Source organism: Calypte anna, chromosome 3 (genome assembly GCF_003957555.1).
Source record: "Calypte anna isolate BGI_N300 chromosome 3, bCalAnn1_v1.p, whole genome shotgun sequence".
Taxonomy (NCBI): Eukaryota; Metazoa; Chordata; class Aves; order Apodiformes; family Trochilidae; genus Calypte; species Calypte anna.
This window is the reverse complement of record NC_044246.1, coordinates 30,379,863-30,398,995: the sequence shown is the minus strand read 5'-3', so window position 1 is coordinate 30,398,995 and position 19,133 is coordinate 30,379,863. Positions and strand designations below refer to the sequence as shown.

The following is a 19,133-nucleotide window of genomic DNA, read 5'->3' as shown; positions in this document are numbered from 1 at the left end:
GCCAAACAAGAAGCAGACAGACATCTCTAGGCTAATCTAAAGCTTTTCCTCACTTTTTAATGTTACTTCTGCACTTTAGCAACTTCAAATTGCTGCTGCTGCTGCTGAAAGTCTATTACAAAGCTTGTCTTCTGCATAGATACCATACACTAATTTTGTGAGATAGTTTTATTGACTGGGGCTTGTTGCACACACAAGCAGAGAGACGCGCGCGTTTGCACACACGCGTTCTGCTTTGCCCTATCTCAGTTACAGCATAGTCCTACCCAGGGTCACTACAATGTACACTTTACATATTTCTAGCAAACATGAAAATGAATCAAACAGGAGGAGAGATAAGCACAGATAGATTGGAGGCTGCTGTGGAAATAAAAGACAGTAATTTGCCTGACCACTGGAATACTCTTCCTGGTAGGATTTCAGTGTTCTCTCCCGCTAGTTGCTGTGGAGTGCTGGCTACCCTGAAGTGAAAAATTAAAGGACTAGTAAGAATGAAGCAACACTTAGTGGGACAATTATTTGGTATAACTCCAAAACTCATTGTTTCTGAAGTGGTGTTTAAACCAGCATCGGCACAGGGCAAGAGTTCCTGGCTCGTGGCCAGCACCATGTAATGCATATTAGTGCAGATGAGGAGTTCCTAAAAGTAGAGAGAGGGAGAGGGAGGAAGGAAAGGCGGGAGAGAGAGAATGCGCGTTTTCAGTGCTCGCTCTGCATTTGTTTGTATCCTCCTCCTTGCCGAGATTAGAGGAATACCTGTCTAGTGCTGCTTTACTATGATTTCTGCTGAGCCTCAGAATAGGTTCTGGTATTTTTTTTAGGTGGACTGCCAGCTGCCGATCTCGCTGTTGACAGTAAAAGCAGATATGTTCCTTGCTCACTGCCATTAGCACTGACCATGACCCTTCACACCAAAACCTCTGGAATTACCCTGCTGCACCAGATTCAAGGCACTGAACTGGAGACACTGAGCAGACCTCAGCCTAAGATTCCCCTGGAAAGATCGCTCAGCGACATGTACGTGGAGAGCAACAAGACAGGAGTTTTTAACTACCCAGAAGGGGCCACTTACGATTTTGGTACTACGGCTCCAGTGTACAGCTCTACTACTCTCAGTTATGCCCCAACTTCTGAATCTTTTGGGTCCAGCAGCCTGGCAGGATTTCACTCACTGAACAATGTCCCGCCAAGCCCAGTGGTGTTCTTGCAAACGGCACCCCAGCTCTCACCCTTCATCCATCATCACAGTCAACAGGTACCCTATTACCTCGAGAACGAACAGGGCAGCTTTGGGATGAGGGAAGCTGCTCCTCCAGCCTTCTACAGGTAAATGTTACAGATCATTTTACTTTCTTCTTTAAGCAAAGTAACGGATAAAATTAGAGTGTGGAAATCTGTATGCCCTGATCTTTTCTTTTTGTGTAAAGGACCATATGATTTAATTGTATCATCCATGATATCTAGAATATAAAAAACACCGTAGAATAGAACGAAACTGTAATTTACAGCTCACTGTGTCTGTAAGCTGTAAATTTTGAAAACTGTACGTAAATGAGAAACAAATTAGATAACGGGTATGTTTCCTGGGAAAACATGAAATTATAGTTGATTAAGGAATGGCGAAAGACCTCCCTGTTGTAATATACTAGAATTGCTGTTTGAAGTATGCTAAAAAGACTTCTACCAGCACACATTTCTGGGTGTGAGTGGTTGTTTGTTCAGCTCTTAGCTGGCAGTAAGAGTATTTTTCTCTGGCTTCCTTTACAGTGTGAGAAGGGGCTTATATAGGAAGTAGTTCAGAGCACAATATCCTTCCTAATCAAACTGTTAGAGCTAACTCAGTGACAGTGTTTCAGTCAGGAACCACCTGAGAGCTGTGTATATGTTAGCCCACATTTTTCATTGGCAGGTGATATATATGAACCATAAATCTGGCATCCTGCATTTCAAAAGACAAGATTTTTATGATTTTTGTATTTTTGTCCCTAAATAGAAAGGTTATTCTTCTGGTCTGTAGTAGAAAGATGAAAGTCTCTTCGAAGGGTGTGGAATAATTATCCTTGGTTTAAATATTTATTGTCAGTTGTGAGTACATTTATGTAATTCTTTAATTAAGTGGCAGAAACAGATAGAATGGCAGCTACCAAGAAAATATAGTCAAACACACCAGTACCCAGACTGTTAATGTTTGTGTAGTGTTAATAGCATCGTTTTTCATCAGCTTATTACCCTGGGCTTTGATACATCTAAGTGAACAGTTAGATACAACTTTTTCCACCCTAAAGTCTGTATTTCTTTGGGCTGTTCAGGTGAGTTTTCTAGACATAGAACAGCTCTGAAAAAATAAAAGCAAGTTCTTCTTATCCTGTCGAGGGCCAGGCTCTATGAGCCTTATCTGCACAACATAGCATGTTACTGTGAACAGCAACATGTCTTCTTAAAGGCAATCTAACTTAGCCTACGAGTCTGGGCCAAAAACCCAGATGATGACTGCACTTTTCATAAATGATTAATCAGTTTTGGGGAGCAGATAGCATAAAGACTGGTGAAAGGATAGATAACAGTTATGTCATACTGTCCAATACACTGATCTGTTAACTGAATGGTTCAAATAAAATGTATTGTAGTGCAACCAAATATGATAGCTCTATGAAGAGTGAATACATAAAGATCTTGAATGATTATCAGTGACTTGAGAATGAAACTGCACTTTACACTGGATTAAAGCTTTGTTTTTTTTTTTCACGTCCAGTGCAAACCTGCGGTGAACAGTGTGTAAGTGATTATAGATAGGTAAACAGCTGAGTAGTGAGTTTCTGAGGCTGAAATAGGCAGAAAATATACTGCAGTCAAAATGAAGAGTAATCTGGAAATAAAAGTCAAACAATGGAAATAATGTACTTTTATTTTTTCACAGTGAATTGAGGTGAGACACTTCAAAATAAAGTTAATGTACTTTTAAGTTTATCTATTGGAGCAAGCACATAAGGCCAGTGCTGGATTTTCCATTTCCTGACATTCCTGACAAAAGATAGGTGTCTCCCTTGGAGATGCTTTAGATGTTTTTAATGCAGCAGTAATTATGTAAATTTATGATCTTGGATATGCAGGTGGTTTACCTGCATACACTGTTATACAAAATGATTTAATGGTCTCTTCTAGCCATAATTCTGTAAAGCACATCTTATGTGATAATAACAAATGTGTGTCAAAGTGCTTGCCATGATTATCTTTTGTTAACAGGCATAGTGCTGCAGGGATTAAATTGATAAAAGCATTGCTTTTTTTTCCTCTTCATTTTTGCAGCATTATATTTACAAAGTTATCACCCTCACAACATTACATATTAGGTCTTTATTCTTATGTTTTGGCACAAATCCAAACACCACCAGTCTGTTAAAAATAATTTGTTTATTTGTTCAATGACTGGGAAATAATGAAATATCTAATCATGGGGTTTAAAGGAAGTTCTTTAAAAATTATCATAATACATAAATTTCCAATGCACTTTATTAATTTTTATTATCTCATTGGTTTCAGCTGTATTATGGGAGAAAAGAGGGCATGGGGCAATGCAATCTGGCAACGAACAGACTGATTAATGGCTGGAGACTGGGACATGTCAAACTACCAAAATGGTAGTTTCTGTAGCAGCCTACCAGTAAGAGTGGTAAAGACAAAAGTTCTCAAACTAAAATCTCTGAGAAAATTTAGAATGGTTCATAATCAGTTTATTATATGGCTGCCTGCTTTTATAATAAGCAATGCAACCTAAGAACCAGACTCTTCTGCAGTTCTTGTTTACCTTCTGCATGACAGCATTCTGTTGTTTTGCTTGTAAGGCTGAAATATTTGCATTGCATCATCCTATTATGCTATAGATTTGTGATGCAAATAATGCATTCTGTGATACAAATAGCAAGAAAAACCAGAACTAATACACTGTAGGCTGGAGCTGAAATTTTATTCTGTCAATACATAAAACATAAAAGATCTTCAGCCACAAAACTCAAAACTTATCACAAGCGATAAGGAAAGCTTCTAACAAAATTTGTATTGAAAAATGTATTAATTATAGACACAAATGTAGCTACATGTGTGTTAATGCTGAAGTTATATTTTATTTCTTTCAAATCGTGTTTCCTTATCCAAAAGGCTTTATCTCTTCTTGCAGGATAAAGACAGATTTCTATACCTAGCTGAAGAACACAAAAATACTGTATAGCGTGATTTTGCAAGCTTTAAAAAAAATATACCAATCTCCTCCTTTCTGGAGATTCTAAATCATGGGACATCAGAATTTGAGAAAAGAGAAGGGAGTTAATTAATTCAAATTGTGCTGTCTCTAACATGGCCCCTTTTATGTCTGACCTTCTGGCTGTTTTTATGGGGAGGCAAACTAAAATACCTTTCCCTTCTCTTACAGTGTCAGTATCTTCCAGTAAGAGGGAGAAGGCATAGCTGGTTATATTTTTAATTCTCTTCAAATGTTATATATATTTTATTTTCTTCACTACTTTACTGTAAGTTTTTTTTTAATAAATGCTGACTAGTAATTTCTTATTACAGGAAATCCTGTAATCCTGGATATTAGGGTAAACTAGTTAAAAGATTTCTTTTGTTCTTCACTATTAAATTTGAGTTCTGGCTATTTATGGCTTTTTCCTTATGCCTTTCAGCAAGTTTTTTTTCATTCAGAGGAAAACCAAGTAGCTAATTTACCTCAGTAAATTCCTGTGAGCAATAGCAAAGATGAATCCTTTCGTTCTGCCAGAGTGTGATGTTCTGTGCTGTCCCACTGAGTCTGCACTTCTCAGATCTGAAGCAAAATCTGTATTTCAGGCTCTCTGTAGCCTGTTCTTAGTACTGCTTTCCAATTTGGCCAAAACTCATATAAAAATGGACGGCATCTAATAGCTACCTGATGATGGAGTTGCCTGTCAGTCTGTAGTGAGTGACAGAATCTGGGCAAATCAGTGTACAAACAGAAATACCAGATGAGAAATCTTTCATTGCTCCCTCAATTTTAGTGGCTAGTTTGTGAGTCTCTCCCAGTATCTCAGCCTCTGGGTTTAAGTTAATATAGTAATGTATTTATTTAGTTTTAGTCCCAAATATCATACTCAAATTGAGACTGAAGGATTTTAAACCTGCTGTTCCAACCAATATGATCACAGCTGCTCCTTTTTGGAGTAGAAGATAGATGCCAGTAAGCATCAGTACCTGGAACACCTCAAATGGCATACAAAATGGACAGCAGCACCAAACCTTCACATTGGCTCCCTTCTTAGTCTGTGCAGACACAGAGAGCAGGAGGCACTGTGAACACACACACAGTATCTTTCTAAGACACCTGATTAAGGCTCTAGGCCCTAGAAGTGTAAGTTTCTATAGTATAAAAGATGGCAAAAGTGACTCAGTCTGGTACAGCTATCTACTAGATGAAGACGGATGCCTAGTGATGTTTAAAGTTATGAGAAATTAATCCCATCTGTACATCTCCTGTTTCTAAAGAGTCAAAGTGATCGCCCTTCAGATAGACACTGCACAATGTCCCTTGAAGGGAAGACAGGGAATTGACTCTGTGTCATTGGCCTTGATCACTCTTGCTCTGAGGCTATTGAAAAACAAACACTGCTGGCCATATCTGCTCTGATAGGGAAAGCATTAGCTGCTGGCACTGGTTCCTTCAGCAATTGCAAAGTGAACACCAAATGCCAGCATTTTTATTAAACTGACAAGAATGGCCCGATCAGAGCTAAGGCATAGCTCCAAACAAACACAGAGGATGAGTCCTGCAACTGAAATGTGTCCATTTCTTCTAACAAGTTGGAATTTTGATAATTTTAGTAATTTGATACTCTGGACAGTGAAACACTGAAACTAATAACAACCTCTCTGGTCTGACTGCAGGGAGTATATTGTTATCTATTCAGGCATCAGAACTGAGATTAGAGAAGAGATGCTGTCCTTCAACATTCTCATTTAAGTGTTGTTTTCATTGCATTCATTACAGGGACTGTTTGTAAAATTTGCTGTATAGAGTGAAGTCGCATCTGAGGTTGTACAATATCCCTATGTATTTAGGTGGCCTTCCCAGTGAACTGCAAAAGTTCATAATTTACCACAGCTCATTATGAACCCTGATCAATATGACAATGGGCAAGGCAAGGCATTCCTGCTTTTCTGCCAAGCTCAGATTCCAGTTCTTGGGAGGGTTCTTACATCATCTTACTGAACATATTTCTTTTTTTGGTGAACTTGTGAGATTCAGATTGCTGGATTTAACATACCACAAACTTACTGAGATACCTGTTAGAGACAAGAAGATCATAAATCTGCAGGATAATCTTCTTCCTTGTAAAGATACTGATAGCAATATTGGATTTGGGAGTGATCTGGGCATTTTATTTTAATCTTTTACTAGAGAAAGGAAATATGCTCCTCAGAAAACCCAGAGCTAAAATATTAATAGATTTGCACAGCAATTTCAGTGATTCCTCCAATCATTGCAGTGACAGTCTTAATGCCACAGCAGCCAGCATCTATATAAATATGAAGAGATGCCTCCCTTTTCTTCAGTGTATGGAAGCCATCAGTAAAAGTTAAAAAAAATAACAGTAAATGTTGAAAGTCTTAAAAAATCAGTCGGTGGCTAAAAATGAGTGGCCATGCATGTAACCACTTCACATCCAATGGGTGGAATTTTAGTCTACAGTGACTGTTCCAGAGTGCAGTCCACCTTGAATCAATTTGGGTGGAATATGTCACATATTCTGTTTCCCTGTGCTGCTATCTTGCAATGCAGCCAGATGTCAAAATCTACATCCCCAGGCAACAGGCAACAGCACCTGTGCAGAGTATCTGCTGAATGCTACAAGTGAGAGCCCTTCTCTCCTTTCAAGGATGACGCACCAGTGAGCATCTGGGCAGCACTGGGGAGCATTTAATGCCCATGCCTTTCACTTCCTATTCATAAGCTCTGTGAGTAAGTGGTGTGTTTTTGGGCCCTGTTCATCATATCCAAATAGGGAAACTTGTTTTAACTGTAATTCTTCTTTGAAGATTTTTCAGTGTTTCATTTCAGTGTTTCCAAGTCTCAGCTTGTGCTAAATAAAAATAGTTTGGAAGATGCTGTGCAGAAAGCATCAGCTGCAGAAGAAGATGCAGCAAAAACTTTAGACCCCAAATCCTAAATAACAGGACTTATAAACTCATAACGTACTGAATTTCCAGATAACCTCAACTGCATTTTTAATATATACATCCCTGTAAAAACTGGAGTTTATAATACCTACTTTTTTTCTAGTATATTTTATTTATTTATTTATTTATTTTACTTAAAGTGCAGTTCAGGTCTGTGAGACATGATCTGTAAACAGATGGAAGTTGAGAAGGTGCTAACTCTAAGAACTGTAATTTAATTTTACTACTGAAGTATTGTAAAATCTGATCACTGTCAAAGAGGCCCAAAAGTCACATAGCACCTTCTCATCTGTGTTTTCAGCTTATGAAGCTTGTAAATATTTTTTAAAACGTTTGTTTTGCTAATTTTCAACAAACAAGATAAATAAGTAATAAGATAAAGAATGCAAACCCTGGAAGTGGTGGTTCAGCAGAATATTAAATATCTGAGAACATTCTAATCAGGTTAATGGAGAAAGGTGGTGAGATAAAAAGCCATATAAAGCAAAATAGCTGAAAGATTTAATGGCAACAATATAGGAAGCAATCCAATTGTAAGAGGCATGTATTAAGAATATCTGCCAGGTGTATTGCAGCTTAAGGAGTCAAACATTGCTAAAGCAGGTTGCCCACCGGTGAAAATAATGTGGAAAGAAATCTAATTGTGCAGAGAAATATCTAAGCACCCTGGAGCAAATCTGCCCTTTTTAAAGACAGTTCTGTTAACACTGCTTAATAGTAAGTCTGCCTTTGTTCCTCTCATTTTTGATCACTTAAATTGTCCATCTTTGTCTCATATTTTCTGTGTTAGATGACTGTCTCATATTTTTTTTTATGTTTTGACCAAAAAGAGCTATCTAGGCATCATAAAGAGAAAAGAAAATTGTTGTTATACTTGTAAAAAAAACCCCAGATTTTATAATATTTCATTTTCACAGCTTAAACAACTTTGTGTTACAGATGTAGCTCTGATATAGAGTGGGGATGCTGCCAAATCAGGGTCATGTTTGTTTAATTTTCCAAAGAAAACATACTCAAATTTAAGCTACAAACTCTTGAAGCATCTCACTCTTCAAAATGGGAATTTTTTTGTATTTGATAGATAAATTATACAATATTTCATCTATCATGTATGGTCCATCCTCTCTCAGTGACTGTATATTGATTTGATTGCAAAAGCATCCTTCTCTGACAAAACGTGTGAGGTTGCTTCATCACACAGCTGCAAGGCTTTTGAGCTGGACTTTCTCTGCAGTTATTACTGTGGGCTGAGGCAAGTTGCTGAGAGATGAGAATCAGACAGTAATGTAAGTCTGAAAGAACCTCTGGAGATTATCTGGTCAATATCCTGCTTAAAGCAGGGCTAACTTCCAAGTTAGATCAGGTTGCTCAGGCCCTGTCCACTTGACTTTTGTTTGAGTTTCTCCACCCAGGAGTGGTAAATCCACATCCATACAGGAAAATCTGTTAGAATGCTGAATAACTCTCCCTATGAAAAACGTTTTCCAGATGTATAACCACAATATTCCTTGCTCAAAGTTGTGTCAGAAGTCTCTTGTCCTTTTACTCTGTACCTCCAAGTAGAGGCTGGCTCTGTCTTTGAATTCTCCCATCATAAGGTTGGAGACAGCAACAAAATCTTGCCTTAGCTCTGTCTTTGGAAGACTACACAATTTCAGTTCTGTCATCATCTTGTCATATATGATTTTTTCCATCCCTCTCCTCATTTTGGTGGATGTCTGCTGGACTTGATCCAGTTTGTCAAAGACTGGTTCAGTGTGAAAGCCCCAAATTGGAAGCAGTCTTCTAAGTGTCAAGGAGAGGGGAACAAGCTCTGCTCTCAGAATCCTATTTATGTTTGTAATAATACAGCCCAGGACATATTTGCCTTCCTTGCTTCCAGGGCACACTGCTGTTCACCTTGACCGAAAGGATCTTCCATTCTCTGTAGAGCTGCTTTCCAGCTTCTTCTGTCTTTCTACAGAGGCTTATTTCATCCCAGATAAGTAGCTCTGCATTTTCCAGTGTTGAAGCTGAGATTACTGTTGGGATATTTCTAAAGCCTATACAGGTTCTCTCAGTGACAGCTTTGCTTTGCAGGACATCCACCACCCTGTGTGCCTTGCCCCTCTTCCTCCTCCTCCCCACTCCTTTCCACTTGGTATAGGTCATTGAGTTGATAAGGGTGAAGTTTCTCCCTTCATCACTGTTATTAACAAAATATTCACCTCAGTACTCATTGGACAGGGATGCTACTAGCACCTGGCCAAATTTGAGCTGCTGATAAAACCTTGTTGAGGTTTGGTGAGGTGGCAGCCCAGCTACCTCGGAGTTTGCCTGTGCAGCCCATATCTCACTGCACTGGGGAGGAGGAAATTGGCCTCTTTCTGTGTTTAGTGCCATTCTGCTTCATCTCTGTTATAAAGAGTGGGGCAAAAGCTACACCTGTAAAAATGCAGTAAAAAAGTAAGCTTGGAGAACTGGATGAGGAGTAAATAGAGGGGGTCTCTGAAGAACAGAATGGAGGCAGTGAAGAACTATGGTGGGCTTGGTAATGCAGAAATTTTGAATCTCTGAAATGTTGAGGTGCTCAAGCAGGCTGTTGTGAACTGGCAGCCAGGATATGGATGGAGAAAAGAGAGTGCCATAGGTGGAGAAACTAGATACTGTACCCTGGTAGAATCTGGGGTGAACTAGAAAAAGTAAAGTCGGACAATACACCCTGGAAGAAGACCGAGCTGGAGAAAAAGAGTGGTATTTAAAGGTACTCATGAACTGAGACTTGGACTGATTTCAGGAGCTATAAATAGTATTGAAACAAAGCAGGTACATGTCACAGAGCATGGGGAAATATAAAGGATGACAGAGAAACAAGGATTATGAAGCTGGCTCTATGTAGATAATCTTGCTTCCAATGAATATGCACAACTCTTATTTTCTTTTCTTGCTACAACAGGTTTGCCCAGAAGGTAAGGGATCAGCCCAGCAGTTGTTTTTTTCAATAGCCCAAGTGGCAGAGGTCTATGCTGTAGATATCTAATTCCATCACTCTTGAAACAGCAACTGCCACTCAGAAGGACTCAATGAGATCGTGTTTTGGGTGTCAATTGCTTAATTTATTTAAGTTCTTGATATTTCTCATATGCATAGAGAAAATATAATAAAGTGACATCCGTAAGATTGTAGCACTGGCTTCCTCAAAGGAGGCTAAATTTATATGCATATATCTTTCTTCCTCTCTGCCTAATTTCCTAACACATGTAATGATGATACAACTTCACAGGACCCCTACGAATAAACATCCACTGGTGTCTGTGGAGTGTACAACTGTTACAGTGAAGAGTGCTGCTGAAAATTATGTGTGGAATATCAAGTAGATTGCTTTCAGAGCAGACTTGCTTAAGGACGACATGAGGCTATACATGAGCAAGGGTGAAACCATCCAACATATTGAGTAGGTTCTCAGTCAGTGATGGTATTACTAAATGTATTATCTGAAATGGAACAAAAATGGTTTACAGACTTGTTTAACACACATACCTAGCATTTTGCTCAGAAAAAACACAGCATAAATGTCTTTCCACTTCAGTACTTATATGAAGCTGTATGTTTCGCTACCTTGAGTTTGTTTATTTCATAGGTAGATATGGAATGACTGCACAGAAGCAAGGAATTAATGTACCAGTTTTTCATGTTCTCTAATTTGCTTCTGACATTAATTCTGAGATATGACCTGTTTGTATTCCTTACTTAAGCTGAAGGATTTTTCTTGTTTCATGTCAGTGAAGCACTGAATAGCTTACACTTCAGAGGGAGAGATGCATTTCAGTACAAAAAGCAGTACATAAGCAAATTTTCATGCTTCCTGTACCTCCCTTTTTAATTAAAAAAAATAAAAATAAAAAAATTTAAGAACATTAGCCAGACCAGGACTGCTTTTTCAAAAGATCTAAACAGTCACTGTATGGCTAGCATCAGCTTCCTTATTATTTATTAAATGGCAGCATGAGGTATTAATAGCTTCAAGCTGTTCCCATGTATGACCCATTTTCTGATTCATACGTGCCTCGTTTCCTCTCTCAAATTCACTTTATTGTCAACAAATGTGGATCTGACTGGAAATGGCAAGCAGCCTGAAAGCTGCATTGCCTAAGAGACAGGCCCCCCTTCAGCACTCTCTCTCCAGTTTGTTCCCCAGCTTAAACCCAAGAGAGCAGAGCTGAGTTGTCCTGTTTATTACAGGAGAGATAAGAAATGAGTGAGCACAGGTCCCCAATTGGTCCAGTTCATGCCTTTTGGTGAGAGCCATGCTTAAGTTCTGTAGCAGAATAACATGAATGGAGCCTGGAGGTCTTTGTAGGGTAGACTTGGTACCAGATTAATTGAGGAAAGTCTCCTTGTCCCAGAGGAATATCTGTGTCTGCCAGCTACTAGGTCCTTTTGTGATGATATCACAGGGAAAATAAAAAAAATAAGGACAAGGTCTGTGTCCTACTTTGAATTCTGAATCCCAGATTCAAAATCAGAGTTTCCACTGCAACTTTTATCTCTGAATGTGGGAGATATTCAAGACTGTTTTCATGAAAACCAAGATTTAAAAATTGTGATGTCAGACATATGTTGGTTCAACTAAGATATGCCAAGTAGAAATAAAAAAAGAAATATGCATCTAATGGAAAGGGATTAGAATATTTCAGAGATTAATAATGCTGTATCAAGAAAGACAGTACAACTTTAAAACTGTTATTGATGTTTCAAAATGTTTTGATTAAGGTTAGGATAAAATTAAAACCAAACCAGAATTAAATAAAAAAACAGAGGCCTTTGGGAAATAATTCAAACATTGACCTATTTGTCCTATAAAATACATTTGATATACTTTTGACTACCTGCACTCTTTGCAAATCAAGCATTGATTTTGTTCATATTTATACCACAGAAAGCCTAGACAAAATCCTGGTGTTGTGTCATAACCTGCTGCTTATGCAGATGATATTCTGGAAGAGTGATGTCTGAAGTAGAATTAGAAACATTGTTGGAGGGTATTGAAGAAAGGTGAGGCATAGCTGCTGGCTCCTGCTCAGTCCTAAAGCCATGAGGGCTAGGGGACTGTGACGAGATCCTTACAGCCTTCCAAAACCAGAAGTGAGAAGGGATGGGCTGCAGTCTTGGTCTCACTAAGCTGCTGCTTTACTTTTGAGGCTTGGGCTAGACCATGGTTGGTTAATAGATTTGTCCTGCAAACATCCTCAGTGAAACATCCTCTTCCAACATTCAGCTGTATGCAACAGAGAGTATCTGGGCTAGAAATTAATTAATTTTTCCCTTTCATTTATAAGAAGTTTTCATACCTAAAAAATAATAATGGTAAAAAAAAAAAAAAAAGATAAGGTTCAGCAGGGGTTCCCTGTGTTGAGCACACTGGTATTAAGTGCATCCTATGTGAACAGGTAATATTTATGTTTTTAAATGTCATGACAGAAGTGTGACTGCTTTGTCCATAGTACTGTATGTTTAATTCTGCGTGAATGTGTCTGTCTAATAGACTTTTTCCTTCCTTTGTAATTTAGAGGGCAGGGAGCAATTACTGTCTAGCAACAATAAAAAGTGAAAAGATTAATGAGGTGTAATATTGTGGCACCTCTGGAGCATTTGAGCATATTCTGTGTTGCTGTGAGGAATGAGAAATGACACATAGATGACATGGATTTGCCAAAACAAAATGCAACTCCTTCATTTCTTGAAACAGAATTGTCACCAGCACAAAAGGCAAAGACCTAATTTCTTAGAAATTGCTGCATAAGTTACCCCCAAAATATATCAACAAGCATTTTTGCAAACATAAATTATATGCAGTTGGCTAAGTGAATGTTCTTCCTACCTTTCAGGAGCCATTTTCTATTTGCTTACTACTGACTGCATAGTCAGACTACACAAATTTGTCTGTGGGCATTTTCTGAATAAATAATTTAGCTACTTTGTGATACTTTAGATAGTGTAGGCATGTAAATCTCAGTAGTTAGTCTTTGGTTATTACTGATGATTGAGATATGCACATGAAGAAAGACAGAAAGATCTGCAGTCTGCAAGCAGGAAAGAAGATGCAGAGAAGTGAGGAAAAGAATAGAGTCCAGTTTTGCAGCTGTGATTTTAATACTTTATACCATTGTGATGTAACCATTAGACTGATCAATTGGAAGCTGCCACTGAAAGAGTTTTTCCCCTGTTCAATTTCTGGTCACAATTAGTGTGGCTGCATTAGTAAGCCAGTGGGACCACAGAGTTGGGATCCTTCCTTCTGCATCTAGCATTTTCTAGCCTCTTCTCTGGCCCCAAGTCTTGTGACTTTGTGTTGAACAGCACTTATTTGGCCCTACATACTGTCCCTAAATGTCTATAGCCAGAAATGAAGGGAGAGCAAGACTGCACAGTCTGGCAGCAGTTTGCATTTACTACTTCTTGAACATAAAGAAAAATTAAAACCTTTGTATCCTTTAACACTGAATTTTCAGCAGTGATATCTATTGGTTACTTAGAGTGGTGCTGAACACTTCCAGCCATCCTTGCAAGAAAGGAGAGCCACAGGATCTAAGAAATTTAAAACTAGTTTGAAAATCGTTTTGGCAGAGGAGTTTCCTTTATATAACAAGGTGTTCAGGTTATATTTCTTATTAATTTTATTTTCTATTTCTTATACTTTGAACTATATTTTTAGCATATGTAATTTTCTATTTCTGGAGACCATTGCATGGCAAATGTTATAGAGAAATTATATTTTGTTTCCCTGTGTGTCAACACGGCCGGGCCTTATAAAGCTAGCATACACCTAGGAGTTAGGTGATGTGTCATTGCCAAACTTCATTGCTCTGTTTCAGTGTCCAACATATTTATCACATGGTTTACTGCTCATTAATCTTCAAAGAATGAATATTGGCATGCAAATTTGAATTCAGCACTTTCCAGAAGACAGGTATGAGTCAAGTAGCTCAGATGCAGCAATGCTTCTCCACCAGCTACCCAGATTTTCTGAGGCATTGTATTTCTCTGCACCCATCTTGTGTCTATTTTGAAAGAACAAACTAAAGCATGTTACTTTGCGGTCTGCATCTTCTCTACTAAGGTATAGACCTCTCAAGACTGAAGCTTGACATTATTTATTGTTAATTTTTCTAAACAGAGGAAGAAGAGTACATAACAAGCTACCAAGCACAGGTATTCTGTTGATGTGAACCACACTGAAGTGCTGTGAAGGCTTGCAGCAGCCCAGCTCTGCAGGTGAAATGCAGCCCTTCCTGGCTGTCATGACTGGTTGGCATGATGTGTTTTCAGACTGGCTACTTACTTGCCTTTTGTCGTAGTTTTGTCACCAGTCCTTTGATTAGTAGTGCTAATCCATGTGTGTGGGGGGGAAAGATTTCTGTTTCTACTCTGTGCTTTATACCAGTGGGTTCAAGAGGTCTGCATGCACTTTGATGAACTTAAAAGCACTACTTTAAGTAGTCTTTTATTTTGCCAGGGTTTATTTTCCTGTGGCCAAGAGCTCTCTGATTTCTTTGTCTGGACCATATGCGGCTGTACCAGTGTCCTGTTTCAAAAGTACATTTTCAAATGCCACATACCTCTTAAAGTTACATTTCCAGTTTAAAAAGCCATTTAAACAAACATAGCCACTTGAAATGACAGATTGCTTTAGACTGGAATTTTGGAAACAATGTTACCTGAACTGTGATATCATGTTATACAATCTGTATTCCTTGGTGTAAAGGGCAACATTTATATCTTTCAGGCATTTATCTTTAAAGTGTCTTGTTAAATGTTGGTCATTGAAGGATTTTCCTAGGAATTTAATGGAACTTTGGGTAACTGGTTAAACTGCAGTCTTAATGTGTACATCTGAAATGTTTGGAAGGAGGGCTTGCTTGGGAATAAAAGGCACACACAAGCCCATAAAAGTCCTATAATGGCATAGTGAAAGAGGATTTATGACTGATTCCTGTATTTTTGCTGGCATTTACCTTTGAAGAAGTCTGGAGGTAAGTGTAAGAATCTGACTCTTTTTCCTGGAGCATAATTTTCCAATCTATTGAGTGCATTTAACCTTCTCCTTTCAGATGGTAGGATTGTGCTAGTTTTATCTGAGTGTTAGAAAAAAAAGGAAAAGAAAAAAAAAAAAGAAGCCTTGTGACTGAGTGATTCTGGAGACAGTTTGCTAAGAACAGTGAAAACTGTGAAAATGGTGAACGGTTTGCTAGGAACAGTGAAAAGACAATTTCTTGATGTTTTATACTCTTATATGAAAGGCTGAACTTCAACTTTTTCACAAAAGCCACGTTATAATTCTAAGACTGGTATAAGAAATGCAGCTGCACAATTTTCCAGCTCATTTTTTGAGGCTTATCATAGCTTTAATGAAGACAGCGGAGGTGAGATATTTCTAAAAGTGTGAATGCTGAAGAGGATATGCACCAGAAACCGTCAGCTGAAGCTGGCCTTCTGGTTGTTTTGTCGTTTTGGGGTTTTTTGGGGTTTTTTTTCCATGCTTCAAATATACTTTATTCTTCAGACTGTTTACACTAAAGGGAGATGTCCTTTCTCCATGCTTGCAGAGAGTTTGCCCGTCAGGCTCTCCACTTTGACACACTTGTGGACACAGTCGATTGCCACACGTAGGCCCCTGCTCCTTCTGTCCCCAGAGCCCCACAGCCACACACCATTTGTGTACTGCTGCCAGAAAATAATATCTATGTGGTATCCAGAGGCACTTTGTCTGTCAGCAGCTTTTTCATTAAATTTGGCATGCTTTTAGAAAGTGGATTAAAGTTTTTCCTCAGATGAGATGACTCTCCATAGACCAGAGCCTGTGGAATTGCTTAATTGAAAGAGGGAGATGGTTTTGAAGACATAGTGCCCAGGCAAAAACTGTGCCTGGCAGGAGGCAGAAAGGCACAGAGAAACTGAGCAAGTTGGCTGGTGATTACTTGGGAATTGGATCAAAATATTTATTTCACTGGCAGTGCTCCTAAAAGAGTAGGAGGATTATCTAGTGATCAGTGATTCAAAAGATATATTAAAACAATAATTTGCAGAGATCTTACTTCAAAGATAAAACAGTGCAGTTAATATTTAAATAAGCAAATGGTATCTGCCAGTTGTTAAAAGCAGTATAGATGGGTAAATGGGCCACCTAAAGTGTAACTGAGTAAGAGAACATTTTTCTAGTGCTGCTTACCATAACAGGATCTGAAACATTAAATGCTTCTCCAGCTCACAAAGGGCCAGTGCAGTGCCCAGCTTTTGGGAAGGAGAGATCCAGTGCACAAGTACAATAACTGGGGGATTTCTAAGTAGGGAAAAGGACTGTAGAATAAAAAGTAAATCAAAAGAATAGAGAAGATCCCAAGCTAAACGCAAGTCAACAGAGTGATCTTTTGCAGAAATGGTAAATTATCTTCTGTGGATAGAAAAAAATTAAAAAGTCAACATGCTGTTTTGGGAGAGACTGATGAGGCCTCTTTCAGAGTTTTATGCCCACTGAGGGGCAAGCAAAGTCCTGATGAGAGGAGCAAGAGGATGAAAGAATTAGAGGAGACTCTGTAGGGAAGGCTGAAGGCTGAAAGGTGGCATAGCAGGAACTTTACAAAGGGAAAATATGCCATGAAAGAGCAGCAGCTGAATTATTCTCTGGGCTAATGGGAAATAGCTGAGGATGAATGAGCTTAATTTGCAGCAGAGAGGTTTTAGGCTGGACATGAGGTAGTGAAGCAGCAAACAGTCCACAGAGAGAGGCTTAATCACTGGAAATGTTTTAAAAGCATTAAAACAAGTTTCCATGGGGCAAGTCTAGATAAATAGTCTTTAAGTGATACATTGTCCCTGATTTACTGAATACTACTATATAATGGTTGCAGAGCATGTAATTTCTGTAAATTCTTTCTTTCACTTTCCCATTGAGACTGCAGGGCAGTTCAACTACTGTCTCAGCAGCCTTCTAGCAGCAAATTCTGCATCAAGTAAACCTTGTAGAAATGCCGATATGCGTATATCTGTAGGTTCTTTTTAGTTATTATATACATGTTTAGTTCATTGTAAGTGTATATTGCATGAAAAAAATGTTTTGGTGTTTGAATATAATTCTGTCATAACTTTTAAAATTGAGATTTTTGGAAAAAAAAAACTTCCCACAGCAAATATTTTTTTCCTTCAAAATTAAAAAGGATGGATTTTCTTAATGTTTTCTTTGCAGTAATTATATTTCTGTGCTGATTTCAATAGTCTTCAAAACACTAATAAGAGGACAAGGTGCTTTCTTTCTTTTCTTTTTTTCAAAAGTGAAATTCTGGAAAGAAATACTATGGCATTTATCATATATTATGGCCATCATAACATTCCTTAATTGTTTCTTCAAAGATGTGCTTCTCACATCTTACATCTTGATTTAGCCCATGAGCAGTGTCAGAATCTGAGGGCTCCAATGGGAGTAGTTACTGAGAGAAGGGCTTGCTCGTTAAAAGTCCAGTGTCAGTCCAGAGAAGAATAGACAGAGAGTCAAATCATGCAAGTCAAGGCCAAATATGTAAATGAAATTTCATAGTTTTAAAGGCATTATGAAAATAGTTTTCTGAGTTAGGTGGGGTTTTCGAACAGTTGTAATTCTGTTTAGATTGACTTAAACGTAATTTTTCTTGTTCATAGTTCATAGCACTCATAATGAGATGTTTACCACCTAATTTCAGAAATTCCAAGTTCAGAATTGGTAAAAAATACATAATATATATATAATACATAGGGTATATCAGTCCTTCTTTAGTTTAGTATGTATTTGTGGAACTTGTCAGGCAGGTCAAAGGAAAGCAAGATTATGTATTAACAGGAGCTAAATACTCCTGGCAGACTGGGTTAAAAGGGTACAGAGAGAGGCAAAAAAGTGGAACCTTCCTGTCCAGGACAGGAAGAAAATAAGTAGTGATGGGGAGAGGAGAGCTTTGGGTGAGATGCCTGCAGAGATTCTGGGCATGGGAGAAGTAGCCAGGCAGAGTCAGGCCAGGCTCCAGAGGAGAGGAGTTTGTAATTTCTGGAAGGGGGACTAAGACTGAAAGAAAAAGCCCAAAGGCGGAGGTAGGTGTAAGCATGGGACTAGAGGAGCTGGGTGGGTGAAATGAAACTTGGCAAAGAACAGCTGTGAGAGGACAGAGGGGACATTCCCTTTGACACTGGCAGCAGCAACCTCTGCATACTTACTAGCTTCCCCTTCTTCTCCTAAACTGGAGTAGAATAAAGGATTTGTAGTGTAGTGTCACTAGTAATAGTTGTTAGCAGGTATCACTGACGTCCTCTTCTGCTCAGTAATGAGAGTAATCTCTTGTCATGGCCTGATACCTTAATGCAAGTGAGAAACTCACGTACATATCCCAGCCCTGCTGTCTGTGACTATAAATATGAGGTGAAGGAATAACATTTTGTTCTTCCAGATGTCCACTTTAGGAGGTGAGATGCTACACACAGAAATGATGTTGTTTGCAAACTTGTATTTTTAATAAACCCAAATTAAGCTGAGCTCTGCAAGTCTTATTTGGCCCCTGTGTGCCTTTGTGATTATTGTAATAATTATTTTCACAATGTTGAGGTAATCGTAAGTAGACTGATGTTTCAATATATGAAAGGAATCAACTCTGGATTGTGTCATTCATATAGTGAGATATGTCACTGTAAATTTTTGACTAATTTCTCACAAAGACTGCTAACTAAAAAAGAAAAAACAGGAATGAGGCAAAAATGTCAAGAAGTGTTTTGTGAAGGCAGCTAACTTCTAACCTGTCTTTCTTCTTAAATTCACTGTCTAATTATGCAACAAATAATTTTGTGAAGTTCAGAAACCATTTACAGAAAACTCCTCACAAGTAGTGATGTTGTATTGTAATTTTCTTTTTGCTAAATCTAAGTTCTACAGT

At 38.4% G+C, this 19,133-nt stretch overlaps 1 protein-coding gene across 1 annotated transcript in view; it reads left to right on the top strand.

Annotated features, from left to right (window-relative positions):
• ESR1 (estrogen receptor 1) overlaps nucleotides 1–19,133 on the top strand; it is a 154,602-nt gene that overhangs the window by 52,420 nt on the left and 83,049 nt on the right. The window contains 1 exon segment of the mRNA XM_030447266.1: nucleotides 822–1,326. Coding sequence (XP_030303126.1) covers nucleotides 822–1,326 — 505 coding nt within the window.